The sequence below is a fragment of the Limulus polyphemus genome, unplaced genomic scaffold (genome assembly GCF_000517525.1).
Source record: "Limulus polyphemus unplaced genomic scaffold, Limulus_polyphemus-2.1.2 Scaffold2216, whole genome shotgun sequence".
In the NCBI taxonomy this organism is placed as follows: Eukaryota; Metazoa; Arthropoda; class Merostomata; order Xiphosura; family Limulidae; genus Limulus; species Limulus polyphemus.
In genome coordinates, this window is record NW_013667826.1 from 48,596 (window position 1) to 61,095 (window position 12,500).

At 31.2% G+C, this 12,500-nt stretch overlaps 1 protein-coding gene across 1 annotated transcript in view; it reads left to right on the forward strand.

Moving 5' to 3' along the window:
* The window catches only part of LOC106466300 (U5 small nuclear ribonucleoprotein 200 kDa helicase-like), a 54,910-nt gene extending 46,149 nt beyond the window's left edge, over positions 1–8,761 (forward strand). Inside the window, exons 26-32 of the mRNA XM_013926569.2 lie at positions 765–841; positions 2,277–2,364; positions 4,153–4,274; positions 5,263–5,406; positions 5,781–6,118; positions 7,565–7,646; positions 8,314–8,761. Of these exons, the coding sequence (XP_013782023.2) occupies positions 765–841; positions 2,277–2,364; positions 4,153–4,274; positions 5,263–5,406; positions 5,781–6,118; positions 7,565–7,646; positions 8,314–8,559 (1,097 nt within the window). The 3' untranslated portion in view covers positions 8,560–8,761. The remainder of the gene's footprint in view (positions 1–764; positions 842–2,276; positions 2,365–4,152; positions 4,275–5,262; positions 5,407–5,780; positions 6,119–7,564; positions 7,647–8,313) is intronic.
* The last annotated feature ends 3,739 nt before the right edge of the window (positions 8,762–12,500 follow it).

The window sequence follows — 12,500 nt, forward strand, 5'->3', positions numbered from 1 at the left end:
GGCCTATCTATGGCCTTCCAAAAGTTGACGATTCTACATGTTTCGACGTTGAATATTATTTATGATTTTAACCCAATACCTTGTTGTTTATCATAACAGAATCAATAGTACAAACTGAGGTGATTTAAACATTTTGGTAATAAAGTAAATAAAAATACGACCTATAGTCTCCAGATAATAATAATAAACTTTTTTATTTCATCCAATGTTTTGCCACTGTGGCTTCATCAGGGCTAGTTGTACAAGAATTGTTTGATGAGAAAATATGCATTAATGAATATCTTAATGTCGAACATTTTTTCTACTAATACACCCGAAATGGCAAAACATTGGATGAAATATATATTTTTTTATTATATGAAGAGTAAAGATCATTGTTTTTACTAACCTTATTGCCAGAATGGACCAGTACCTGTTACTATTAGAATTGTTTCTTCAGCTGTTGTATATCCTGTTTCTAAATGTTATACAGCATTACAAAATAAATTTTAAATAGTTTCTAACCTTAAACTGTGAATAGCAAACTTAACTTGAAGAAAGTTAAGAGAGAATTTCGACCACCTTATAACATCATCTTAACCTGATGATGATCCAAGGAGGTCAAAACTTTGTTAATTGTTTTGTGTTTTTAATACCCATGCCAACCATCTTTACTTTTTATATCTATATATTTTCTTCATGATCGTGAGTTATTTAACGTAATGCAAGGTTTTTTTGTAACGCTTATGAAAAGAGCACATAAATAACGTTCTTTCTCTTCCCAGGTGTCACCCACAGACATCTGTCAGATCATCTCTCAGAATTAGTGGAAAATACACTAAGTGACTTGGAACAATCAAAGGTTAGTTTCTTTTATTGGATGTAGCCTAGCGGTTAGCATACTGTACACTGAATCTGAGAGTTTCCCTTTGTCACAAAATCATGTTCCTCACTTCTGGGTTGTGACAACATTATAAAAATCCCACTATTTGATTAGGGTAGTGAAAGAGTTGATGATGAGTGACATGACTAGATTCTTTATCTCTAGTTTGTCGGCCAAAATTATGCATAGTTAACACAGATAATCTTTGTGTGAATATCCAAAACAACTTCTTTAGCTTTTTATGTACTTTATTTTTAATAATAATTTTAGGGTTTGAAACTTGTTTCTTATCTGTGTTGATTCTACCATTTTTTAATTTTCCAATTGAAACATTAACTTGATAATAAATCATTATAAACACATTTTTAAATAACATTTGCTCCGAAATGGCTCAGCTATAAGTCTGAGGGCTTATACGTTAAAAAATGGGTTTTAGTACCTTTGGTTTGCAGGGCACATGTAGTCCACTGTATAGCTTTGTGCATAACAAAAAGACAACAGTTTGGTATTGTTTCTCTTTATCAGTTGCTTGGAACATTAACTAGCAAATAAAGCAGCTTAAAACTCGTTTTTGAATAATAGTTTGTTACTGCATCTATATCAGCATAGTTCCATGTTAAAATATTCTTTATTTTCATGTGAAACATCCACTGAAAAATAGTGCAACATAAGACACATTTTTAGATAACAGTTTGGTAATGTTTCTCTTTATCAGCATTTTAAAATGTTCCATATTATTAGACCACAATATTGTTAAATGTATTTATACTTATCACGTACAGGATGGTATTTTAGGCACTGGTTGAGCCTGTTTTAATAACAAACCTGATATTTTATCAGGACAAAAATCTAATAGCAAAGGAGATTGAGAAGCTTTGTTTATAAGCAATAAGTGCTTGGTGTTTTCCATGTGGGCACATCATCACAAAACACCACTGACTGTATAATACTTTGTATGAAGTGCAATATTTTACATTTATATTTGTTAATATTAACCTACAATTATAGGAAACTACCTATTTAGAGAGAAGCTAAAATCAATTTATTAACGAGTATAGCTAATTAAATATACTTTTCTTACTATCTTACTTATAAATATTAGAATGTATTATTTTATCAGTTTGGTACCCTCGCTGTTAACAATATTAATCGGCCATAAATCCAATAATATCTCGCAAGCTTTGGTTAGCTTAGGAGATTTAGGTTAGTCCTAAATATGTATAATGATAATATACATTAGATATGTTAAACATTGTATCCAATACTGAAATAATAAAGCATTCCTTCACAACTGTATTGTACAGTTTGTGAGCATGAATTTGACTTGTGATTTGTCACAATATATTGTAATCTGTGTCTATGGACTTGTGGTGTTTATATAATCCATGTATTCGTTTTTACGTGTTCCTTCCAGTGCATCAGCATTGAGGATGAAATGGATGTGTCTCCACTCAACTTGGGCATGATTGCTGCATACTATTACATTAATTACACAACTATAGGTGAGTCCATGTGACAATAGTGGTTCAAATCCATTTATCCTTGTCTCATTAGTAAACAATCATTGTGTTTTCAATGCATCATTTTCTCCTTCTCTTATCTCATCATCTCTTAGCCTTTTAACACCTGGTACACTTTTGAGCAGTTTTACACAAATGTTTCTTTCATATAAAGATATTACTTAGTATTACAGTAAAATAAATTGTCAGTGATACAGGTTGTACTACTATGATTAAAGTACTTCTAACAAAAGTGTACGTATGTATTGTTAACCCTCTAGGTGAGATATGGAAAGGTCAGAATGCACATATCATGACCATTTTTTCACTTTTATGTATCGTGTGACACTTCATTTCTATGGATTGCACATTTTAGAAAATAACATAAGGATGGAAAGAAATACTAAGTTTCATGGACTTGCACACATAAGCATTAGATATCCTTTAGCTGAAATGAAAATTTACAGTGGTTGTTCTTATTGCTTTTACCCTTTCACAGTCGGCTCGTGTATTTTCCACAACCTTGTAACTACCATGTAACCATGAAGGTATACATACCATAAATCTGAGAGTAGAATACTTAATCATTAAGTTAAAGTATATTCACAAAATTTGGCAAACTATCTGTAAACATTACAAATCTTTTCTAGCAAAAAATGTATGTGTGTGTAAATATATGCAATTAGACTGTTGACTGATCCGGGTGCAAAGTGATTTTTATGTTAAAATTAGAAATACGTCATCTAGAAAATTTTCAAATTTCATGTGTATAATCTCTAAAACCTCCTAAATATATATGAAACTTTTTTTTTTCAGAAAAACTATTTTATCTGTGATAAAATAAAGAATGCACATGAAAAACAAGAAATATGATACTTAATTGTTGTTGTTTTTTGCTGTCTACTGTCAATGAAACTTAAGCCTACTTTTTTATACTAATGGTACTACTCTACTTAATTTTTATTCAATTAAATATTGCACCTACAGGACTCAATTTTAAAGAAATTTCCAGGTTGTCTGAAAAAAACAACATAGACCCTCAAAAAAGATCCAATTACAATTTTGATGTTTTTATATCTTATTTATTTCCAAAAAGTATAAATAATCTTGGTAACTTTGCATCTTTATTCAACTAATTTTTGATGTTTTATTTCTCAGGAAGTTTTGTTGCATTGGAAAAATAAGCCCAAACAAAGTATATTAAGGAAACACAGTTAATGACAAGTAGAACTTTTAAACAGAACAGTAATCTTGGCCAATCAAGTGTAAATAGTGTGTAATTTTCTCAGTGACAGTATAAATAGTGTGTAATTGTCTTTAAGTATATGTAGTTACTCTCAAAAGAAAGGGGGGATAATTTAGATTATTTTTTATTTTGTGTGTGTGCGTGGTGGTGGTTACAAGGTTGGTCAAATTAACTTAACGTGTTTTCAATGTTAGGGTAATGAAAATAACAGATAAAATATAAAGATTTACTGAAAGAAAATTTCTGATATTCATTCAGGAGGACCTCCAGGTTATGCAAGTGAAAGTTGAAAACTGTGCAATGAAAAAGTATTTTTAATCTTAATATGAAAATCATTTTGCACTCAGACTTGTGAAGTCTGCTTCAGACTCGAACTCCATAAATTTATAAATATTTAAAGGAATGTAATTTTTTGTATACAAAAAACTTGTAATGTTTACTAAAAGTAAAAGCTTGCCAAATTTTGTAAAGATACAGTTACTACATGAAAAGCTCTATTTATTTGTTTCCCTACTTAACATTTTCTTGCTTTGTCTACGTAACAGAGTTGTTCAGCATGTCATTGAATGCTAAGACAAAAATCAGAGGTTTGATTGAAATCATCAGCTCAGCAGCCGAGTACGAAAATGTTCCTGTTCGTCACCATGAAGACAGCATCCTTCGACAGGTATAGACTACCTTTCATATTCGTTGTGATAATGTCTCACTCGTAAAGGATCTAGATCTGTATATTTTGAAAACTTCTGTTCTTATTGGTTTATAGAATTTTTACTTTATTTCTGTACAGGCTGTTAGGAAAGGTTTCAAGAAGCTTATTTTAATATTTTATGAATTTTACAAGACTTGGTCAGAGTAGTTTGAACAAAACTTTTAAGGCTGTTAACATGTTGAATTTTTTAGAAGCCATCACTCACTGAGGAAATGTATTTATAAACAAACTAACTAATTCGAATTTAAAACATTTTTATTCTTCACCCAAATTTCAAATCATTTGATTGCATGAATATATAATGACAATAAAACTAGTTATAATTTCTCACAGTTTACTTAACTTTGACAAACTTTTAATGTACCTTTGCTATAAAGTTTTTTGTTAAATCCTTGAATACGTATGCTTCATATTTAGTTTTAAATAGCACTATTTAATTTTATGTATTCTTTCGAACATTTTCACAAAATTGGTAATAGTGGTAGGGGTAGTAAAAACTTGATTTTAAATTTGATATATTCTTACACAGAGACAAAACAAATCCTAAATCAAACTTAAGTAGCCTCCATTAAGAGACAAATATCTGACTTTCAAGACTAAACTACCCTTATTATTATTAAAAAAACAATGACACATAATCATACACAGAGACAAAAATCCAGATTCCGATTTCTAAGACCAGTCTTATAATAGTAAAAAAGATATGTGATATAAATAATAATTTGCAGAGACAAAAATCCAACTTGTAAAGACCAGCCTCCTAATAGAAAAAGTACATAATCATACACAGAAACAAAAGCTAACAAGACTATCTCCCTACTAGAAATAAAATATATCTATATACATATACAAAGAGATAAAGAAACAAAGATAATTTCACTTACGATGGCAAAATCTGACTTTTCGTTATATGTTTTAAATTGTTTCTCATCATTTATATCTTCAGTTGGCCAGTCGTTTGCCTCACAAACTGAACAATCCAAAGTTTAGTGACCCACATGTGAAGACAAACCTGCTGCTTCAAGCTCATTTATCTCGCATGCAGCTTTCTGCTGAACTACAGTCAGACACAGAAGAAATTTTAAGTAAAGTAAGTATATTGTCCAGAACATTGTTGATGTCCTTACATCTTTAGCTGTATTTTTGTGCACTTAAAAGGACTTTTGATATTTATTTTGTACTGATTCTTTTTGATTTATCAGTGTAAATAAATAAAAAAATGAATTCTTTAATTCTACATTTACTAACATTGCTGCTCATGTAAGTTTTTGGAAGAAGTTCAATGAATGTGACCTTACAGACAGAAGGTACAGATGAAAATTATTTGGCCCAAACCATTAATCACATGTTTCTCTTTTCCGAACTGTAATTTTAATCAATTCTTTGTACTTACAGGAGATGAAAGTCATTATAAGATTAGTGTTTTTAGTTTACATAATGCTGATAGTTTATTATGTTCTCTAGGCCGTACGATTGATCCAGGCTTGTGTAGATGTCCTGAGTTCCAATGGCTGGTTGTCTCCTGCTCTCAGTGCTATGGAACTTGCCCAGATGGTAACACAAGCCATGTGGAACAAGGACTCTTATCTCAAACAACTTCCTCACTTCTCTGGTGAAATTATTAAGAGGTGCGTAGAGAAAGGGGTTGAAACTGTTTTTGATATCATGGAACTCGAGGATGATGAGCGTGACAAACTTCTTCAGTTGTCTGATTCTCAGATGGCTGACGTTGCTCGGTTCTGTAATCGTTACCCAAACATTGAGCTGAATTATGAAGTACAAGACAAAGACAGTATCAGAAGGTAAGATACTTGTATTTGAAATTCTTCATCTTTTAACATTGTTTTTACTTTTCCTCTTAATCTCACATTTTACTTGTATTTCAAGCGGATAGTGCTACTCAAGTTAACGTGAAGAACCACTGTTCCAGTTGTCTAAGTATCTTTCTAGTGCAGTGGTTTTCAAGCTTCATGAAGCCATGGAACTCTCTTATTTCACTCCATCCATTATGGAACCCTCACACTTAAAGCCTCCTTAAAAGTCATGCCTTCTTTCTCTTTTATCATCATAGACAACTTTATATATGTACAAATATGTATTTAGAATACATTTGGACCCCAACTCTGTAATTAATAAAAAAAAATTCCATTACCTGTTATCTATGTGGGGAACCCCTGATGACCATATACAGAACCCTGGGGTTCCATGGAACACAGTTTGAAAACCACTGTTCTAGAATGTCCATAAGTTATTGAATCACTTTTACAGTTATTCTACATTGTCTGCCATGATGTACATGGTGTACATAAGTTTTGTATCACTTTTACAGTTATTATACATTGTCTGTCACGATGTACATGGTGTCCATAAGTTATTGTATCACTTTTACAGTTATTATACATTGTCTGCCATGATGTACATGGTGTACATAAGTTATTGTATCACTTTTACAGTTATTATACATTGTCTGTCACGATGTACATGGTGTACATAAGTTTTTGAATCACTTTTACATTGTTATTGTCTCCGGTATTATAATATGTTCATATTAATAACATTGTTATTATCTCTAGTATTACGATATGTTCATATTAATAACATTGTTATTGTCTCTAGTATTACGATATGTTCATATTAATAACATTGTTATTGTCTCTAGTATTACGATATGTTCATATTACAAACATTGTTATTGTCTCTAGTATTACGATATGTTCATATTACAAACATTGTTATTGTTTCTAGTATTACAATATGTTCATATTACAAACATTGTTATTGTTTCTAGTATTATGATATGTTCATATTACAAGTGTTTTTACTTACAAATCAATAAACCTGAACTTTAGATTAAGCTGTTTAACAGAAAACAAAAAGTGTCTATATAGTTTTTCTTTGACAAAAAGAAATATGATGCTATTTTCAAGTTTAAAACAATTCATAGGATTCTACACTTGCTCCTGAACATTGTACTTTATTTTGTAGTTACCACATTGGCATCATTATTGAAAATAAGATCTGTTACAATTTCATTGTGATTTTCTCTATTAGTATGTTGCTTACTCTACATATGTAAATGCTTCCTTGTTCTGATCAGTATGATTTCAAAGGTGTAATTATCTTCACGCTCAAAAATTACATTGTTCAACATGATCTGTTTTACTTTGTGTTCAAGATATATGTGTAGAATGTTGATTTAAACAAAATGTATGTGAAAGCTAATTTTGAGATTTTAACACTTCCATTAGTGGGTCAACTGTGAACATTCTGGTGCACCTTGAAAGAGAGGATGAAATAACTGGTCCAGTAATTGCTCCCTTCTTTCCGCAGGTAACTTACCTCCTCTCATTAATATGCAAGAAATTATTGCTATGAAATTTAAAATTGTATATAAGAATTTGTTTTCAGAAATGTTATACTTTTATTAAATACAGATACGGCAAATTGATACATGGGTTATTGTGTGTTATAGGTGTAGACTACAAATTCTTAGTTCTATTCCTGATGTTGAATAAAAGCTGTGGAAGTAGAATATATCTTATTAGATATATATATCCCTCCAATAAACATGGATTCAAAGAATGAATTCCTCTCTTCATGTAATGTTTATCGGTATAGATCAGATGTGTCCAGTATTTCTTACTTGTTTTAAGCATCTTCTGTCTTATGCCAAATAACTATAACCATATTAACTTTTACCTTCAAAGATAAAGTTAGAAAAGTACAATGATCAAACTCAGTGGAACTGTTTTTGGCCATTGTTCTTCATAAATGTTGTTTAAACGAAAATATTGTTACTGTAATATTTTGTTGATTTCTCTTACGAATAATTTGACCCTTATTCTGAGATTTATCAGACAACTGGTATTTGTAAACTTGACATACTTTAAGGACACACATATTTAACAAAAGTGTGTATGTGTGTGCACTGAAACAATCCAGAAAGGAAAAGTTTAATAAAGCCTGAGTGAGTGTGCATTTTTTTTCTGTTTTTCAGAAACGAGAAGAGGGATGGTGGGTGGTGGTTGGAGATCCACGTTCAAATTCACTTATCTCTATTAAGCGATTAACACTTCAACAAAAGGCTAGAGTTAAGCTTGATTTCGTGGCTCCATCTCCTGGAGATGTTACATATACATTGTATTATATGAGTGACGCTTATATGGGCTGTGATCAGGAGTACAAGTTCAACATCCATATTGGGCAGGCTGGTAGGAAGAGAAGTGACAGTGAAAGTGACTAGCCTAACATCAACATTCATGTTAAACTTTCTTTCATTTTTAATCATTGTGAACTTAACAAAGATGTACATGAGAAATCCAATAATCTTTTTAAGATTCCATCTTTGACTTACTTTCGTCAATATGTGAATTAGATTTTGTATCGCTGTCCTTTAAGGCCTGATGTGTAAGTAAAATAAAGTGTTTACACGTTATTCTTGTTTATATTATTTCACAAGTTATTACTTCTTTTTACTTTTTAATCAGCTGATAAATTATCCTTTTTACTTCATGATATGTAATCACTCCATTTGAAAGATAAGCTGTACTTGTATGGCTCATCATTTCCATGATTATGTTCTAATCCTCATTCTCCAAACTTAGTTAAAGCTATTTAATTGTTGTACCTCATTCAGTACGAGATTATTTGAAAGTACAAAAACAGAATTTTTGAATCAGTTTTTTTATAAACTATGCTTTCAGCTGATGCCAACTTCTCCTTAACCCTTTAGGCCCTTACTTTTTTTCAATCATATCGTGCTCAGAATCATCATGAGATGATTCAGGTTCAGAGCCAGAATCACTGTCAACTTGCACAAGTTCAATTGTCTCTTCAAGTGTGAAGACACTGGAGCAATTTGACGATATTTTGGGTCCATTTTGTTATAAAAAAATTAAGCACATACATATGCCAAGTTGGATATGAATTGATGGCTGTGATGTCATCTATGTGATTTGACAAATGGTAATGGGCATGTCTAAAAGGTTAAGGCTTAAAGAAGATTTAGCAGAAGTTGAAATACACCATCTAAAGTTTCTTTTAAAGAGGTTTTTAATTGGGCTTGTTTGTAAGGATACGTTGTTCAGTAAGTTGGTTTGTATCATTCTTCGAAATATATTATTGTAAGACAGGAAAAAACTAATTTAAACTTGTTTTCATCATCTTAAAATATAACATTATCCTCGAAAGAGGTGTAATGAATCATTAATCAGTGTGTAAACAAAATATCTTTCTTTTCAACTCAAGTAATATTGTTTCAATGTGTACTTTTAATGAGTTCAGATCTCACAACTAGAGAAGATCTGGAAAGCATTTCATCTGCTAATAATGAGAACTTGGAAGTATACGTCTCTTTGTGATTAAAAGGAAAACTAAAATTGATATAATTTTGTGTACCAATATTTTAAACATGTTATTAGTTGTTTAAAATAATTTATTTTTTTAATGATTGAAATACAAATTAGTGAAGCAACTGCTAAATCCAGAAAGTTTGTTATATTATGTCAGTGAATTAGAACCAGGGTGTGAAACACATTTTAATTTTGTCAGTTTTATAGGGGCCAAATTCTTTACAGTAAGTATTTGCCACGTGATGGTGATAAATTCCAACAATAAATGGACAGCACACAATCCACTTGTTTTAAAATAATATATTCAAAATAAGTCAAATGTTTATACGAAGCTTCATTGCACTATTGGTTATCACAGTTGTAGCCAGAGCTTTAAGTAATTGTCCACATGGATGGATTCGGTTACTTTATAACACCCTTTGACAAGACAAATTATTCTCCTCCACTCTGTCATTACAATACAAGCTATGAAACTAACTTTAGAAATCGGCCATTATAGCTAGACTGATACACAGTCTAACTTCACTTTCACCAACTTATTTACATGCATTAAATATTGCATATATATATATATATATATATATATATATATATATTGCTCGACTGAGGCCTTGAACATTACATGACGTCATTTCACAACAGTTGAACTACACAACAAATGACTTGTAAACACTAACATAATCAAATTTGCGGTAAATTATCACTTCTAAAAATACCAAATTTCACACTTTATAACTATGCAGATCCTAACTCTGGTATTAAATTTAAATGAAACAATTGTTTTTATCTAAGAGATTTGTAGTGGAGCATATTTTGATCTGATTCTGGAATTAATCAAACTAATATCCTCATCAATAAAGTTGCAGAATTTGATATCTACACTTGGGGCATATTTTAGATTCTTGCATTTTAAAATATGGCCAAGACACAATTTATTACCATCTTTATTCCAATATTTTGTTATGTAGAACTAGTCTTTTTGTCTTTATATCTCTGCTAAGCACTTGTATCAGATGAAAACCAACAGTTACTCCCTTTTCTGGGAAATGAACTAATATTAGGAAGAAAGGAGGTTAAGCACTTTTTTTAAGTCGACATATAACTAGTGTATAGAATATGTTTAACAACTTCAATAAGTACACCTGAAAAATTCAACTTATAATGAGTAGAATGCAATTTATCATCAGGTGGATACTCTCACTGTCAACAATATTTTTGGCTGTAATCCTAATATTATTAATATTCTTGAAGTATAGCCTGCTTACAGGATTTAGGTTAGCCTTACCCACATATTAAATTAGTATTACACGATAATCCTCATAAGTATCGTTAAAAGTAAAAATACTTTATACCTTATCTATCATCAGTAAGAGTTAATAAAACAAGCAACACATCTCCCGAGATAGATATATGTATATATATAACCAACCTCACAGACTGGTGGAAGTTACAGATATTATTCGAATCCGTAATCAAATAACACTTACGTTATCTGGGGGTATTAACTATGAATGATTCTCCTAAAGACTGGTATTGGTAACTTGTGTGACACATGGGCTAAGCAGCCAGGTCAAAGATGACCCAATAATGTACAAGCATAATTTAGAACTGCTGACCAGAGGAAGGGCAACACCTGTTTCTTTTTTTTTAGGTATGGGTGCATTAAAACTGTGACAGTGAAAATTTAAAACTGCTGACCAGAGGAAGGGCAACACCTGTTTCTTTTTTTTTAGGTATGGGTGCATTAAAACTGTGACAGTGAATCATGCTATTCAGTTATGAGTAGCCACATCAGCACTCAAACCTTGGACCTCCTGATCTTCAGGATGGTGCTCTTAGCTACTACATATCTGATTCCCTAGGAGAGAATGACATATAGAAGCAGCTCTTTATATAATTATCTTAAACAATGGTGAATGAACAGAGAAAACCAGTTCCTCAGCAATGACCCTGTTAGCTTTTGTGGCCTTAATTAGTTTAATAACAAAGATACACAGCTTTTAGGATGCTACTATTTAGCAATAGTCAGTCGCAAGATGTTACAGAAAGCAAAGCCTAAAAATAATTAATGTATACACACACACACACACACGTATATATATATATATATACGTTTGATAGATAGATCTAGACTGAATTGTAAGTATAGCTATAAAGAGCGTACAATGGTGATTTTAAAGTGAAATTATCACATTCTGTATTGTGGTAACAGAGCAGAGAAGAATAATTATTTTATCATTTGTGTTCTAAAGTAATTGAACCCGTTTGTGTGGACTTCTTTGGAAAAGAGACAATTATTTAAAGTTCTGGATACAACTGTGACAACCAATTGTGAAACAAAAATTTGTATATACGTTTGACTTGTTTTAATATATTATTTTAAAACGAGTGGACTGTGTGCTGTTTGTTTATTGTTGAAATTTATCGGCAACACGTCACAGACGCCTACTATAAAGAATCTGGCCTATACATAATAAAAATTGACATATACATACATACTGCTAGTCAGAACAGAATTTTAAATCAGTAAATTGTGAATTAAATCAACAAAAATAATGCAACATAAAGAATATATTGAACTTACTATAAGTAACGTTTATCACACACCAAAAGTAATAAGAAAATAAAGAAAAATGTATCGCCCTTCACCTGGATATGACTATCATCCGAGAGTAGTGGTGACATAGATGCATGACCAAGCAAACACAAGTTCGATGAATGATCACTGTAACACTAGCCCAATGGGACAATTAATGCAAGTCTCAGAATGTTCACATCCTCTTGTCCAGGTGGTTAGAGCGCTCGACTCGCAATCTGTCTCTTTATTATTATT